This window comes from Manis pentadactyla, chromosome 13, assembly GCF_030020395.1.
Source record: "Manis pentadactyla isolate mManPen7 chromosome 13, mManPen7.hap1, whole genome shotgun sequence".
Classification (NCBI taxonomy): Eukaryota; Metazoa; Chordata; class Mammalia; order Pholidota; family Manidae; genus Manis; species Manis pentadactyla.
This window is the reverse complement of record NC_080031.1, coordinates 63,878,542-63,896,074: the sequence shown is the minus strand read 5'-3', so window position 1 is coordinate 63,896,074 and position 17,533 is coordinate 63,878,542. Positions and strand designations below refer to the sequence as shown.

Below are 17,533 nucleotides of genomic sequence, written 5' to 3'. Positions count from 1 at the left end.
ATCTGAATTTCTTCTTTTGAGAACTGTCTTCTCAGCTCCTCTGCCCATTTTTTAATTGGATTATTTCTATTTTGTTTGTTGAGGTGTGTGAGCTTTTTATATATTTTGGATATCAAGCCTTTATCGGATCTGTCATTTAGGAATATATTCTCCCATACTGTAGGGTACCTTTTTGTTCTATTGATGGTGTCCTTTGCTGTACAGAAGCTTTTCAGCTTGATATAGTCCCACTTGTTCATTTTTGCTTTTGTTTTCCTTGCCCGGGGCAATATGTTCATGAAGAAGTCACTCATGTTTATGTCCAACAGATTTTTGCCTATGTTTTTTTCTAAGAGTTCTATGGTGTTTCATGACTTACATTCAGGTCTTTGATCCAGTTCGAATTTACTTTTGTGTATGGGGTTAGACAGTGATCCATTTTCATTCTCTTACATGTAGCTGTCCAGTTTTGCCAGCACCATCTGTTGAAGAGACTGTCATTTTCCCATTGTATGTCCATGGCTACTTTATCAAATATTAATTGACCATATGTGTTTGGGTTAATGTCTGGAGTCTCTGTTCTGTTCCACTGGTCTGTGGCTCTCTTCTTGTGCCAGAACCAAATTGTCTTGATTACTGTGGCTTTGTAGTAGAGCTTGAAGTTGGGGAGCAAGATCCCCCCAACATTATTCTTCCTTCTCAGGATTGCTTTGGCTATTCATGGTCTTTGGTGTTTCCAATGAATTTTTGAACTATTTGTTCCAGTTCGTTGAAGAATGTTGTTGGTAATTTGATAGGGATTGCATCAAATCTGTATATTGCTTTGTGCAGGATGGCCATTTTGACGATATTAATTCTAACTGGCCAAGAGCATGGTATGAGTTTCCATTTGTTAGTCTCCTCTTTGATTTCTCTTAAGAGTGTCTTATGGTTTTCAGGGTATAGGTCTTTCACTTCTTAGGTTTATTCCTAGGTATTTTATTCTTTTTGATGCAATAGTGAATGGAATTGTTTTCCTGATTTCTCTTTCTATTAGTTCATTGTTAGTGTATATGAAAGCCACAGGTTTCTGTGTGGGGCCCCCATCTTACTGGCCAGTCTCCGTGGATGCCCATGGTCCCTGGGCCAGAAAAGGCCAGGCCACCATGGGAAACAGGGCCTGTGGTGACCGTGTTGTCAGATCCCAGTGGCCTCCAGGTTATTAATGGGCCTGGCAGAGCCATGGTGTCTGCACCCGGCCAGGGGGACCTGCTTCAGAGAGGAGGCCTCAGCGCCCACTTGCACAACCCGGCCTCCTGGACCAGCATCCCTGGGGTGCCACGGCAGCCTCTGAAACTCAGCCCTGTGGTGCTGGGCCTGGTATCCACCAAGTCCCAACTGGCAGAAATGGAGATGGCCAGACCTGGACACACCTGCACCAGCACTGGGCAGCAGGTCACCCTCAGGGCCTCCCAGTACCTGCAGCTGGCATGGTTGTAACCCATCCTTGGTGGCTTACCCCAGGTGTGCCCTACCCCTGCAGCAACAGCCTCATGCCCAAGGAACTTCTGAAAAAGTGAGTCACTAAGGAGTCTTATGCTAAGAAACACCTTGGGCAGCTCAGCATGGTGAGCAAAACCTTGTTCTCCCATTTGTTTCACAGGGAACTGAGGGCTTACATGTGAACATCCTATGTCAGAAGGGATCCAACGGGTCCAGTGAGCTGTGCTTTCCCCCCAGTCTGCTACTCTCCCAGTCCTCCCCAGGGCCCAGGAACCTCCAGTACATAACACTGCCCTCTCCCTAGCAAAACAAACTAATGTAAAAACAGTATAAGGGGAAGAAGAGCCAAGACGGCGCCACGAGTAAGGCAGTGGAAATCTCCTCCAAAAACCATATATATTTTTGAAAATACATCTAATCCTGAAAGAGAGACCAGAAGATACAGTACAACAGCCAGGCTACATCTACATCTGCAGGAACTCAGCATCTCACGAATGGGGTAAGATACAAAGCCGCTACCCGGCAGGACCCGAGAGCCCCCCACCGCAGCTCACCAGGCGGGAAGAAAGGTGTCAGAGTGGGAAGGGAGTGGAAGCACAGGACTGCTAAATACCCAGCCCTAGTAACCTGCATCAGGAGCACAGACACACATTGCATGGCATTCTAGAAATTACAGAAATGGAAAAGTAAAATTTGCGAGTGGGTCCCCAGAGCCAGCTGGCCTGGGACAAAAGAAAAGTGAGTACTTTTTGAAGGCCTTAAATGGACAGGGGCTTCACACCTGGATGGAATCCTCCTGGCACACTCGGCCTAGCAAGCTGGGAATCCTAAGAAATTTCAGTTGGCCCCACCCCCTGGGGGGAAACACAGCCCCAAAGCCCCTCATGGCAATAAGCACCCTACCATTCATTTTCCCTGGCCGACGCGGTCTCGCCACAGTGGTGGAGCAGCCAGAGAGTGGCCCTGCCCACACCAAGCATGCAGAGTCTCCTCCCAGTGCACAGCTACCCAGACAAGACCCAGAGGCTGCCACCAGTGCATAGCTGCCTGGCACAGACAGAGGAAGCTGGGGCAAGGCATGAAGGTGCACCACTCTCACAGAAGAACACACCCGGTGTGCCTGCCCCGCCTATGGCAGCTCAGGGAATTAACCCAGAGGCTGCACCAAGTGTGCAGGTAACCAACACAGGCAGCGGAGAAGGGTAAGGTGAACATCAAGCAGGAAGGGACTTTGTTCTCCGAGCTGACACACGCACCACTTGCCTACAACTACCTCTATCACCACGAAAAGGCAGAAGAATCTGGTCCAGTCAAGAATGACCCAGAAAACACCCGAGAGAGGGCCTGCAGAGATAGATATAACCAATGTTCCTGAAAAAGAATTCAGAACAAAGGTCATAACCATGCTTATGAATCTGCAGAGAAATATGCAAGAGCTAAGGGATGAAGTCAGAAGAGAGATTACAGAAATAAAACAATCTCTGGAAGGATTTAGGAGCAGACTGGATGAGGTGCAAGGGACCGTTAATGGAATAGAAATCAGAGAACAGGAATACAGAGAAGCTGAGGCAGAGAGAGAGAAAAGGATCTCTAGGAATGAAAAAATATAAAGAGAACTGTGACCAATCCAAATGCAACAATACTCGCATTATAGGGGTACCCGAAGAAGAAGAGAGAGAAAAAGGGGTAGAAAGTGTCTTTGAAGAAATAATAGCTGAAAACTTCCCTAAACTGGGAGAGGAAATAGTCTCTTGGACCATGGAAGCTGATAGATCTCCCAACACAAGGGACCCAAGGACGAAAACACCAAGACATATAATAATTAAAATGCCAAAGATCAAAGACAAGGACAGAGTATTAAAGGCAGCCAGAGACAGAAAAAAGGTCACCTACAAAAAGAAAACCATCAGGCTATCATCAGACTTCTCAGCAGAAACCTTACAGGCCAGAAGAGAATGGCATCATATATTTAATGCAATGAAACATAAGGGACTTGAACCAAGAATACTGTAGCCAGCACAATTACCATTGAAGTATGAAGGAGGAATTAAACAATTCCCAGACAAGCAAAAGTTGAGGGAATTTGCCTCCCACAAACCACTTCTACAGGGTATTTTAAAGGGACTGCTCTAGATGGAAACATTCCTAAGGCTACATAGATGTCACCAGAGAAAATAAAATTACACCAAAGAAAGCAGACCAACCAAATACTAACTAAAGGCAAAAAATAAATCAACTATTCACAAAAGCAGTCAAAGGAAACACAAAAGAGTACAGAATAAAACACCTAACATACAAATGGAGGAGGAAAAATGAGAAGGGAGAGCAATAAAGAATCATCAGACTGTGTTTATAATAGCTTAATAAGAGAGTGAAGTCAGATGATTAGATAGCAAAGAAGCTACCCTTGAACCTTTGGTAACCATGAATCTAAAGCCTGCAATGGCAATAAGTACATATATTTCAATAATCACCCTAAATGTAAATGGACTGAATGCACCAATCAAAAGACATAGAGTAATAGATTGGATAAAAAAGCAAGACCCATGTATATGCTGCTTACAAAAGACTCCCCTCAAACCCAAAGACATACACAGACTAAAAGTCAATTGATGGAAAAAGATATCTCATGCAAACAATAGGGAGAAAAAAGCAGGTGTTGCAGTACTTGTAGCAGATAAAATAGAGTTCAAAATAAAGAAAGTAACAAGAGATAAAGAAGGACATTACATAATGATAAAGGGGCAGTCCAACAAGAGGATATAACCATTGTAAATATATATGCACCCAATACACACAGAAGCACCGACATATGTGAAATAAATACTAACAGAATTAAAGGACGAAATAGAATGCAATGCATTCATTCTAGGAGACTTCAACACACCACTGACTCCAAAGGACAGATCCACCAGACAGAAAATAAATAAGGACATAGAGGCACTGAGCAACACACTAGAACAGATGGACCTAATAGACATCTACAAAACTCTACACCCAAAAGCAGCAGGATACACACTCTTCTCAAGTGCACATGAACATTTTCCAGAATAGACCACATACTAGGCCACAAAAAGAGCCTCAGTAAATTCAAAAAGATTGAAATTCTACCAACCAACTTCTCAGACCACAAAGGTATAAAACTAGAAATAAATTGTACCAAGAAAACAAAAAGGTTCACAAACACATGGAGGCTTAACAACATGCAGCTAAATAATCAATGGATCAATGACCAAATTAAAACAGAGATCAAGCAATATACGGAGACAAATGACAACAACAACACAAAGCCCCAACTTCTGTGGGACGCAGCAAAAGCAGTTTTAAGAAGAAAGTATATAGCAATCCAGGCCTATTTAAAGAAGGATAAACAATCCCAAATGAATAGTCAGAAGTCACAATTATTGAAACTGGAAACAGAACAAATGAGGCTCAAAGTCAGCAGAAGGTCAGAGAATAAATAAAATTGAGAAGAATAAAGCACTAGAAAAAGAATCAATGAAACCAAGAGCTGATTCTTTGAGAAAATAAACAAAATAGATAAACCCCTAGCCAGACTTATTAAGAGAAAAAGAGAATCTACACACCTGAACAGAATCAGAAATGAGAAAGGAAAAATCATGACAGACCCCACAGAAATACAAAGAATTATTAGAGGATACTATGAAAATCTATATGCTAACAAGCTGGAAAACCTACAAGAAATGGACAACTTCCTAGAAAAATACAACCTTTCAAGGCTGACCCAGAAGAAACAGAAAATCTGAACAGACCAATTACCAGGAAAAGAAATTGAATCGGTAATCAAAAAACTACCCAAGAACAAAACTCCTGGGCGAGATGGATTCACCGCTGAATTTTATCAGACATACAGAGAAGACATAATAACCATTCTCCTTAAAGTTTTCCAAAAAATAGAAGAGGGGGGAATACTTCCAAACTCATTCTATGAAGCCAGCATCACTCTAATACCAAACCAGGAAAAGGCACCACAAGAAAAGAAAACTACAGACCAATATCCCTGATGAACATAAATGCAAAAACACTCAACAAAATATTAGCAAACCGAATTCAAAAATACATCAAGAGGATCATACACCATGATCAAGTGGGATTCATCTCAGGGATGCAAGGATGTTACAACATTCGAAAATCCATCAACATCATCCACCACATCAACAAAAAGAAAGGCAAAAACCACATGATCATCTGCATAGATGCTGAAAAAGCATTTGACAGAATTCAACATCCATTCATGATAAAAACTCTCAACAAAATGGGTATAGAGGGCAAGTACCTCAACATAATAAAGGCCACATATGACAAACCCACAGCCAACATCGTACTTAACAGCGAGAAGCTGAAAGCTTTTCCTCTAAGATCAGGAACAAGACAGGGATGCTCACTCTCCCCACTGTTATTCGACATAGTACTGGAGGTCCTAAGCATGGCAATCAGACAAAATAAGGAAATACAAGGCATCCAGATTGGTAAGGAAGAAGTCAAACTGTCACTATTTGCAGATGACATGATATTGTACATAAAAAAACCCCTAAAGAATCCACTCCAAAACTACTAGAACTAATATCTGAACTCCACAAAGTTGCAGGATACAAAATTAATACAGAGAATCCTGTTGCTTTCTATACACTAAAGATGAAGTAGCAAAAAGAGAAATCAGGAAAACAATTACATTTACAATTGCATCAAAAAGAATAAAATAACTAGGAATAAACCTAAATAAGGAAGTGAAAGACCTATACCCTGAAAAGTACAAGACACTCTTAAGAGAAAATAAAAGGACACACTAACAAATGGAATCGCATCCCATGCTTTTGGCTAGGATCAATTAATATTGTCAAAATGGCCATCGTACCTAAAGCAATCTACAGATTCAATGCAATCCCTATCAAAATACCAACAGCATTGTTCAATCAACTGGAATAAATAGTTCTAAAATTCATATGGAACCACAAAAGACCCCAAATAGCCAAAGCAATCCTGAGAAGGAAGAATAAAGTGGGGGGAATTATGCTCCCTGACTTCAAGCTCTACTACAAAGTCACAGTCATCAAGACAATTTGGTTCTGGCACAAGAACAGACCCACAGACCAGTGGAACAGAATAGAGTCCAGATATTAACCCTAACATATATGGTCAATTAATATTCGATAAAGGAGCCATGGATATACAATGGGGAAATGACAGCCTCTTCAACAGCTGGTGTTGGCAAACCTGAACAGCTAGCTACATGGAAGAGAATGAAACTGGACCATTGTCGAACCCCATACACAAAAGTAAATTTGAAATGGATCAAAGACCTGAATTTAAGTTATGAAACCATAAAACTCTTAGAAAAAAACTTAGGCAAAAATCTCTTGGACATAAACAATTTCCACTTCTTCCTGAACATATCTCCCCAAGCAAGGGAAACAAAAGCAAAAATGAACAAATGGGATTATATCAAGCTAAAAAGCTTCTGTACAGCAAAGGATCCCTCAGTGGAACAAAAAGGCATCCTACAGTATTCATAAATGACATATCCGATGAAGGTTTGACATCCAAAATATATAAAGAGCTCAAGCACCTCAAAAGCAAAATGCTTATAATCCAATAAAAAAATGGGCAGAGGATCTGAACAGACAGTTCTCCAAAGAAGAAATTCAGATGACCAACAGATACATGAAAAGATCCTCCACTTGCTCATCATCAAAGAAATGCAATTTAAAACCACAATGAGATATCACTTCACACTAGTAAGGATGGTCACCACCCAAAAGACAAACAACAAATGCTGGCGAGGATGTGGAGAAAGGCAAACCCTCCTACACTGCTGGTGGGAATGTCCATTAGTTCAACCATTGTGGAAAACAATATGGAGGTTCCTCAAAAAACTAAAAATAGAAATACCATTTGACCCAGGAATTCCACTTCTAGAAATATACCCTAAGAGTGGAGTAGCCCAGTTTGAAAAAGACAGATGCAACCCTATGTTTATCGCAGCACTATTTACAATAGCCAAGAAATGGAAGCAACCTGAGTGTCCATCAGTAGATGAATGGATAAAGAAGATGTGGTACATATACACAATGGAATATTATTCAGCCATAAGAAGAAAACAAATCCTACCATTTGCAACAACATGGATGGAGCTATAGGGTATTATGCTCAGTGAAATAAGCCAGGCAGGGAAAGACAAGTATCAAATGATTTCACTCATCTGTGGAGTATAAGAACAAAGAAGACAACTGAAGGAACAAAATAGCAGCAGACTCACAGAACCCAAGAATGGACTAACAGTTACCAAAGGGAAAGGGACTGGGGAGGATGGGTGGGAAGGGAGGGATAAGGGGAAATAAAGGGGCATTACTATTAGCAGACGTAATGTGGACGGGGGAGGTACACGGTAGCTGTACAACACAGAAGACAAGTAGTGACTCTATACCGTCTTATTACACTGATGGACAGTGACTGTAATGGGGTATGTGGTGTGGACTTGATAATGAGGGGAGCTTAGTGAACATAATGTTGCTCATGTAATTGTAGATTAATGATACCAAAATTAAAAAAAAAAATTGACGTATGCATATTTTATTAGTTCTTTTTTACTGTGACAAAAAATATTGGAAATTGGGCCACATTGCCTCCCCAAACACTACAGATCCATAGTTTACTGTCATAAACTAATCATGGTTAGTGTGCAACCATGTCTGTGGCTTTGTGAAAGAGGTCCAAGGCCCCACACTTCAAATAACCTTCCCCAGAAAGCCTTCCTGGTGCTCAGGCATCTCCAGGTGCCCACAGATCAACACCGTTCAGTTAACCGTCCATACTCACCTGCTCCCCTGAACTCCCGTGTTCAGGTCACCATTTGACTATCATCAATTTAACATCACCAAAGTGCTAGTCTGGTCTTTTCAATACTGTTTTTAAAATTCTAGGTCACAAAAAGCTAAGAAATGAGTCTACAGCATGAAGCATGAAAGGAAGGGCCACTGGAACATTTCCCTGTCTTGCCTGGATAGCCATATGACTGCTGCTCATGCTCTTCTGGGGTATCTTGTCTCTGAACAAGTTCCCCATGATCCAGCCTCGTACACTCCACTGAGGTAACATCTAGTCACCGTTTAACACTGAGATTTTTGGATATTAATATGACAGAAAAATATATATATATTGAGTAATTGAATCAATAAATGAGTTTGACTATTTGCTTTCTTCCTTTGTCTAAAAATTATAAACTTCAAAATCTAGGTCTAATGTCACTTCATACAAGGGACCTTCACCAATTCATATTCCAACTATGAGCCTACAGTTTTCTCATGGCACTAAAACATCTACTTGCTGGGGAATATTAATCACCACTTGATGCCTTTTTTGGAAAATATTGGATGAAGTAGACAAAATTAAAGCATGCAGGTGATTGTCTTGCTAATACTTGGGCACTTTGAAAGGAGCATTTTTAGAAGACAGTATATCACATACACAGCCACCAAACAGAATGCAGATACAAGAATGGAAAGAATAAAAACTCAATAAAGGATGAAGAATTGAAATTTTAACCATTCATGTGGAATAATTTTACATTTATAGAAAACTAGCATGGACATGAGTTATACAAACAATAACCACATGCTCTTTACCAAGAGTCTCCAGTTATTAACATTCTACCTTTTTTGCTCTGTCACTTCCCCCTCTCTCATCCCTCTCTCTATCATTTAAATCAATATCATAGTTTCTCATGATATTTTCCCTCTGAATATTTTTGGTATATATTTCTAAGAATGATGATATTCTTCTACAGACAGTGCAGGTATCAAACTTAGTAAATGTAACATAAATACTGACTGTATAATCCATTTTGAATGGAAAAAGGTTAGAAATTGAAGAGTTTTCTACTACATGCAAGTAATTCTTAAAAAAACATGTAAAACATATAAGTCTGAATAATAATTCTGATGTAAGATTCTAAACTTATGATATATAGAGTACAGTATAAGTGCATCAATATCAAAGTTTCCTACTTTATGGTTTCTTGAGAGATGGATCCCACATTCAATATTTTCTTCAGAGCCCCCATAACATCCTTATTCCTTAGACTATAGATCAAAGGGTTTAGCACAGGAGTGAGTAAGGTGTAAAAGACAGGTGCCACCATGTCCTTCTCAGGAGTGTGGTAGGAGCTGGGGAGCATGTAATTGTACATGGCAGCCCCATAGAAGAGGGTGACCACAGTCATGTGGGAGGAGCAGGTGGCAAAGGCCTTCTTCCGGCCCTCTGCTGAGTTCATCCTGAGGATGGTGAGGATGAAGTAGTAAGAGTCTGAAATGATGGTCACAGGGATGAGCAGCATGAGGACGCAGCAGAGGTACATGGGTGTCTTATACAGGGAGGAGTCTGAGCAGGAGAGCTTCATCACAGCAGGGACCTCACAGAAGAAATGATGGGTCTCCAGGGATCTGCAGAAGGGGAAGGTAATGGTGATGGGAGTGAACAAGAAGCCATCCACTGATCCCAGGAGCGAGCAGCCAGATGCCAAGAGGAGACACACCCTGTGGTTCATGAGGACAGGGTAACGGAGGGGATGGCAGATGGCTGCATTGCGTTCATAGGCCATAGCGGCTAGGGTGAAACATTCTGATCCTGCCAGTGTCACAAAGAGGAACATCTGCATCCCACATCCGGGGGCTGAGATCGTGTTCACACCCGTGACCCAGTCCACGAACACCTTGGGCACAGTGACAGAAATGTACGTCATGCCCATGAGAGACAACTGGCTGATGAAAAAGTACATGGGGGTGTGGAGGCGGGCATCAGAGCATATCAGAAGGATCAGGATGGTGTTTCCAGACAAGGCCATCAGGACAACCCCAAAAATGACCATGCGAGGAGGGCTAGGTGTTTGGATTGACTGAAGATTCCCACCAGGATGAACTCTGATCTTTCTGTGTGGTTGGCCATCCATGTGGGGTCCTCCATGATTTCACCTGGCCCACCAAAGAGAGAAGTAATGGATCACTCATGAGATGCCACCTGCTGAATGACTAGTGTGTGTGTGTGCACGTGTGTGTGTACACGTGTGTGTGTGTGTGTGTGTGCACGTATCAACCCAGTTATGCTAAGTGGAGGAAACCTTATGGTCCTGGATAATTAGAGGTTACACGTTACCAGTAATTCTATGAATATACCAGAAGATTAATAATTCACACCTGTGGGACAAAATAAATGGTAGCTTCTGAAATTGTCAAAGTTCATGGTCATGAGATGACCTAATTATATATGTCCTTTTTCAAGTATGGAAATTTACATAGTCATTGGTGTATACAAACACAAAAAGTGAATTATTAAAGATGGGGTATCACTTTCTTAAGTTTTTGTTATAGGACATGGAATTTCACTTAGGCTCTTAAAAACTCTTGAAGTTTCATTCAATATAAAAAAGAGTTTACATTTCACAGTGTATGCAAATACTGAGTCATTACATTGTACACCTGAAACTAATATGTTATATGTCAATTTTATACTTCAGTTTTAAAAAAGACTTAAAAAGTAACTGAATCACAGTTTGAGAAAATCCATATGAATGTCTGAACCCATTGTGCCCGTGAGGCTGGGTCACATGGTGAAGGAGTGAAGTTGGGTGGGTTGAGCTGTATATTCTGAAATAACCTGTGGGCCTCACCAATGAACCCTTTGGACATCCTAAGGGCAACATTAGGACCCCAGACTCTGAAGCCGTACTGCAGCTGTGGGTCCAGCTTATCCTGCACTCACTATTCCCCTGTCCACTCTACATAAAATGCAGACAAGCACAATGATCTCAGGCATGGTTAGGAATAAATGAGCTAAAATTATGGAAGTGGTTAGATAATGACCAGTTACAGTGAATACACATAATACCACTATTTTAAATAATTAATAGAGAGAGAAAGAATTGCCCAGAATATATGTAAGTGAGGGCTCTTGCTCTTCTTGTCTGGTAATATAAGATGCACTGTTAGGTCAGTTCACCAAGTTTAGTATCTATATATGCTTTTGATAATTTGTGTTTCATAATTTCTTTCTTCTTAAATAACTTAAGCATGAATCTGTTTAATTTATACATATATTATGTATACTTATTATACGTGTGTATAGACACATATAATTACAAAAAATTTTAAATTATTAAACACAAGTATATAAATAAATATACACATATATTTCTTATTTTAATCCTGGTTAAGCAGAACTTTATGCAAATATTCCACTTTTTTCTATGTAGTATATGTTTTTCCAAGTTGAAATTCATCTTAAAACTTCTACAATTTGCTATAAATATTGGGGACAAGGAATAGGATGTAGATAATCACTGACATTTATCAGACAAGTTTTTGTTTTCCCAAATGTTATCTGCTTTAATGTACACAGCAAATAATTTTCATGGAGACTGAGATACAAAGAGGAAAATGGAATAACGCTGAGAGATTTGACTCCAATTCCCTGTCAGGCCCTCTGTCTTGCTGCTCACAGCGAGCTTCTGATTCATCTGAAGATGAACCGAAGACAAATTAAAATTCATTACACATAGGAAGGTCGCAATCAGTTTATTCAGAAACAAATACTATATAAATATGATTAAAAGTCGAATTTTAAAATAACTACAATATAAATAAAATGAATGATAGATGCAAAGATATCTGATATTTCTTAAGAGAATCAGTAATAGGTTCATCTGTATCTTCTCATGAAGATTAGGAATCTGCAGATTTTCAATTTTTTACATGTTAAAATGCAGTAATGGAAGGAAATATGGGCTCCTTTTTCTGGAAAGAGTTGAGAGGTGGTTATATTTCAGGGAAATTTCATAATGATAGTACACATATCAAATATATTTTATGCTATTGTCTTAATTCCAAATGTTAATTACTATATTCAATTTATTGACAAATTGAATTTATTCATGGTGTTAGAGCAGCAGACAACAGAGACAATTATTTCAATTTCTTAATATAAATATCCAAGAAATCTGGACACTTTAGAAAATATAACCTTTCTTTCAAATTCCACCCTCCCTGGCATATGGATTCTGAGCTCTGTGAAAAAGTTAAAAATACTCCAGTTATTTGCAAAACAGATGTTTACCAGTCTATACTTGTGGTCAAAGTAAACGAGGGCTAGCAGAGGGAGCTGTCATGTGAGACCTTCAGCTGTTTGCTGAGCGAGTGGAGGGAGACTGGAAGGGAATTTGGAGTCACTGGGCAAATCTCTGCTGCACCTCAGTAAATGGGGATCAGCATCACTAGGCCACAGCAAGCAGCCCACCTGGGATACAGACAGACAGGGAGCCGTGTCTGCACCACCCTCAGCAGCTGCTCCCACCCCATGCAGACTTTAGCGCAATTCCTTGAGTTTCATGGAAGCAGTTTAGTGCATATTTAACTTGATGTCATTGATAGTGTCTGTGGCATAAGCCAAACCTTTACTGGAAGCTAAAGGCATTCCAGGAATTGTCCTAATGCTCTCACCACATTCCATCCTTCCCAGGAGCCTGTGAGGTACCTACTCAGCTTACTTTGTCCTTTTACATGATAAAAACTTCAGGTTCTCAGATTATCTGCGTCATGCCACAAACTAAGTGAAGTGAGAACTCATCTCAGCCCTTGATTCGGCTTCGCAGGCTGTGCCTCTGCCTCAGATCTGACAGCACGCCCTTCCCTCCATGGGGGACGACCTGGTGTTGGATGCCCATGTCAGCTTTCCTGGGGAACTATAAATATGATGCGGATGTTTGTTTCTAGTATTTTACAATCCTCAGAAATCATCCCACACCAAGTAAAATAGTAGCTCTTCCTCTGTCAATTTCTATCTCAAGAAAAGAAAATGTATCATCCAGTAAAAGGGGATGAATGTATATATTCCTTTTCCCACAAATAGTTGGAAAACAAAGACATGTTTCCTAATATATTGCAATACATACATGCAATTTAGAGAGATTCATAAGAGAAAGCATACATGCTTTCCTTCTTAAATACAGACAGGTCAAAATCGAGAAAACACTTTCAGCTAATAGAATGTGTCAGAATAACAAGTCAAAGCAAAAATTACTCTTTCCCTTTGCAGTTCTGTCTACTCCTGTGGCTGAGACCACCACCAGGTGATGTTTCTCATCTCATCCAGATGGGCTAATGGCGCATGTCCAGGTTAAGTGTACAAACAAGTAGGAGAGTGACATCATCCCTGGCATTACTATGCCCACTGAGTGGATGCTTTTTCTTTTGACAAATCCCCTCTGAGACTCTGATGAGGAGTGCAATTAAGAGAGCTAAAGAAGCTGATGGATAGCCCGGTTAAAATTTTTGGATTTTTTTCTTATGTCTTAAAAATAATCTTTTATTGTTAATGTTAACATGTATTAAAAGCTTAACCGATATTAACAATAATCACAAATCCCAACACCACTAATAAATTCTTGGCTATGAAATATGTTCATGTATATAATGAACATATATACTTTCTCACTTAAAGTTCAAGGAAAATTTGTAAAATAATTTTACTTTTATTTTTCATTGATAATCTGAAACTAATAGTTGGGAATTGATTTGTCAAAGACAATACCTCTAGTCAGTACTATGGTTAGAAGTAAAATTAAGTATATTTCCTTCACAACTTTGTCTTGACCTCTGTTCATTAGATTACTGATTTGTATACTTTCTTTTGTTGTATACATGAAATCTATCTTAATCTAATGCTACCTTACTTTTCCATTTCTCAAATTTCATTTTAATTTTTTGCAGTTTTATTGATATAACTGACAATCAACATTACATAAGTCTCAGATGTATATGTGATGATTTGATGAGTATGTATTTCCAACTTATGTTATGAGTGAGATTTTTGTTCTCCTCTGTGACCTTCGCCAGCCTCCCCCACCCTCCCCGCCCATCCCGTGGTCACACCAGTCACTTCTCAGTGTCTGTGACTCCAACTGCTCTCTTGTTCATTTTGCTTTTTTGTTTTCAGACTTCACATATGAGTGAAATCACATGTTGTTTATCTTTCTTCACCAGCTTATCTCATTTCACATACTGCTCTCTAGGTCAATCCATGTTGTCCCAAATGACAGGATTTCTTTCGTTTTTCTGACTGAATATTCCATTGCATACATGTACTGCATAATATTTATCCACTCATCTATTGATGGACGCTTGGGTGTTTCCATATTTTGGTTATTGTAATTAATGTGGCAATAAATACAGGGGTGCATAAAACTCTTTGAATCAGATAATTTCTTTTTGGGTAAATCCCTTGAAGTGGTGATATGGGGTCATACGGTATTTCTATTTTTAGTTTTTGAGGAACCTCCATACTGCTTTCCATAGTGTCTGCAACAATTGGCATTCCCACCAACAGTGTAAGATAACGTTCTCTTTTCTGCACATTCTTGCCAACACTTCTTTCTTATATTTTAGATAGTGGCCATTCTGACTGCTATGAGGTCACACCTCACTGTAGTTCTGATTTGCATTTCCCTGATGATTAGCAATGTGCAGCCTCTTTGTCTATGTTAACTGATAGTAACTACACTAGTTTGAGTCAGGATTAATAATGTGTGTAACTGTCAAATCACTATGTTGTGACTTAATTGAAACAAATGCAATATTTTATATCACCTATGCTTTAATGGAAAAAAAATACATGCATATATGCATTCCTCTCAAACTTTTCCAAAAATGTTGAAGAGGTAAGAACACTTCCAAACTCATTTTATGAGACTGGCATTATGCTGATACCAAATGCAGACAAAACTGGAATGACAGACCATTGAAAACCCATTAGAATGGCCTCTATCAAAGACACAGAAAAGAACAAGTGCTGATGAGGATGTGGAGAAGAGGAACCTTTGTGCATGGTTGTGGGAATGTAAAATGGTGCATTTGCTCTGGACAAGAGTCTGGGGATGCCCCTAAATTAATCATTAACTACAATATGTGCCTGTATTCCACTTCTAGGTAAATTCCCTAAAATATTGAAAGCAGGTTCTTGAAGTAGTATTTATGAATTCATGTTCCTATCAGCATTATGCATAATAGCTAAGAAATGAATGCAACACAAGTGTCCTTTGAAGGATAAATGGATAAGCAAAACGTCGAAAACACACATGACGGAATATTACCTTAAAATGAAGAAACATTGGTAAACAGTGTGGCAGTAAATATAGGGTGTAATGTGTTCTGTAATGTGCTGAATGAGGATAATATCCTAAGTGAATGAGCCACTCGCAATAATACAAAACCTGCATGATTTCAATTACACAAGTTACTTTGAGTGTCCTTAGTCACTTAGTCATAAAGACAGAAAGTATAATGGTTATTGAAAGAGAATAGGGAGAAGAAAATTGAGACAATTATTATGTGATGGGTATAGAGCTACAGTTTGAAAATGAAAGTTCTGGGTAAGGATGGTGTAGATGGCCTCATAAGAATGCACGTCATACCTTTGATCTGTAGACTTACAAATGGTTGAGATGATATAGTTTATGTTTACCATGAGACAAATAGAAAAATGAAAAAATTACGTACATAATGTAGCATAGACTGTAAGTGAATGAAGAAAAGTACAAACAATCATGTCATGAGGAGAGATAAAGACAACGATATGAAGCAGGAAACCTCCATGTAAATCTCCACCACAGTACTAATTACTGGGGCTCTATTGGATACAGGGATTCTTGTCAAGACGTCAGTCAGTAACTGTGATGATAAGAACAAATACTAAAAATATTTAAACAATTTTTAGAGATTATCTCCTTATATCTCAAACATACATATTTGTTTTGTAGAACAAAAGGCTATATGCAAACTAGGCCATATATTTCAGATAAGAATTTATTAATTGAGGCAGAGCCAACATGGCAGCATGAGTAGAACAGTAGGAATCTCCTCCCCAAAACAAATATATTTTTGAAAATACAACAAATACAACTAATCCTAAAAGAGAGACCAGAAGACACAGGACAACAGCCTGACTACATCCACACGTGCGAGAGCCCAGCGCCTGATGAAAGGGGTAAGATACAAGCCCCGGCCTGGCGGACCCGAGCACACTTCCCCCCAGCTCCCCGCGGGAGGGAGAGGGAGCCCAGGACTGCTAAACACCTAGCCCCAGCCACCCGCACCAGAGCGCAGACACAGTGCATGCGTGGAGGGCTGGAAACTAGGGAAATAGGGCAGCAAGACCTCTGAGTGGGTTCTGAAGCTGATGCCCCTGTGACAAAGAAATGCGAGTGCTTTTTGAAAGTCTTAAAGGGACAGGGATTTAACAGCTAGACGGAAACAACACAGGTCACAGCCCAGAGGCAGGAAATTACAGGGAAAACCGGGCGCACTAACCCTATGGGCAACAGCTCTGAGACCCCTCATGGAGGTAAACAGCCAAACAGCCCACCCGTCCATTACCCCTCTGGGCGCTGCGAAAGAAGAGAAAGAGCCTAAGGCAAAACACACCCACAGAAACGAAAATTCCTACACTTGGGCCGCGCAAGACACAAAGACCCAGCCTACACGCAATTACCCAACACAAGCCACTAGGGGTCGCAGTTGTCCCAGTAAAGAAAGGCCAGTAGCAAGTGAAAAGTTTGGCCCTCCCAGCTGACATTCAATAGCACCTGTCAACATGAAAAGGCAAAAAAATATGATCCAGACAAGACTAACCAAGACAGCTTTGGCATCTGCTACATCTTCCGCTGAGAAGGAACCTGGGGAGATAGATTTAGACAGTCTTCCTGAAAAAGAATTCAAAACAAAAGTCATAACCATGCTGATGGACTTGCAGAGAAATATGCAAGAACTAAGGAAGGAGAATACAGAAATAAAACAAGCTCTGGAAGGACTTCGAAACAGAATGGACGAGATGCAAGAGACCATTAATGGACTAGAAAATGGAGAACAGGAACGCAGAGAAGCTGATGCAGAGAGAGATGAAAGGATCTCCAGGAATGAAAGAATTTTAAGAGAGCTGAGTGACCAATCAAAAAGGAATGATATATGCATTATAGGAATACCAGAAGGAAAAGAGACAGGAAAAGGGATAG

At 40.0% G+C, this 17,533-nt stretch overlaps 1 protein-coding gene and 1 pseudogene across 1 annotated transcript in view; one reads left to right on the top strand and one right to left on the bottom strand.

The window, feature by feature from the left end:
- LOC130680226 (uncharacterized) overlaps positions 1 to 8,715 on the top strand; it is a 92,127-nt gene extending 83,412 nt beyond the window's left edge. Inside the window, exon 5 of the mRNA XM_057490496.1 lies at positions 8,403 to 8,715. Coding sequence (XP_057346479.1) covers positions 8,403 to 8,437 — 35 coding nt within the window. The 3' untranslated portion in view covers positions 8,438 to 8,715. The remainder of the gene's footprint in view (positions 1 to 8,402) is intronic.
- Positions 8,716 to 9,481: 766 nt separating this feature from the next.
- On the bottom strand, positions 9,482 to 10,440 carry LOC118921444 (olfactory receptor 2T29-like; annotated as a pseudogene).
- Positions 10,441 to 17,533: the final 7,093 nt, after the last annotated feature.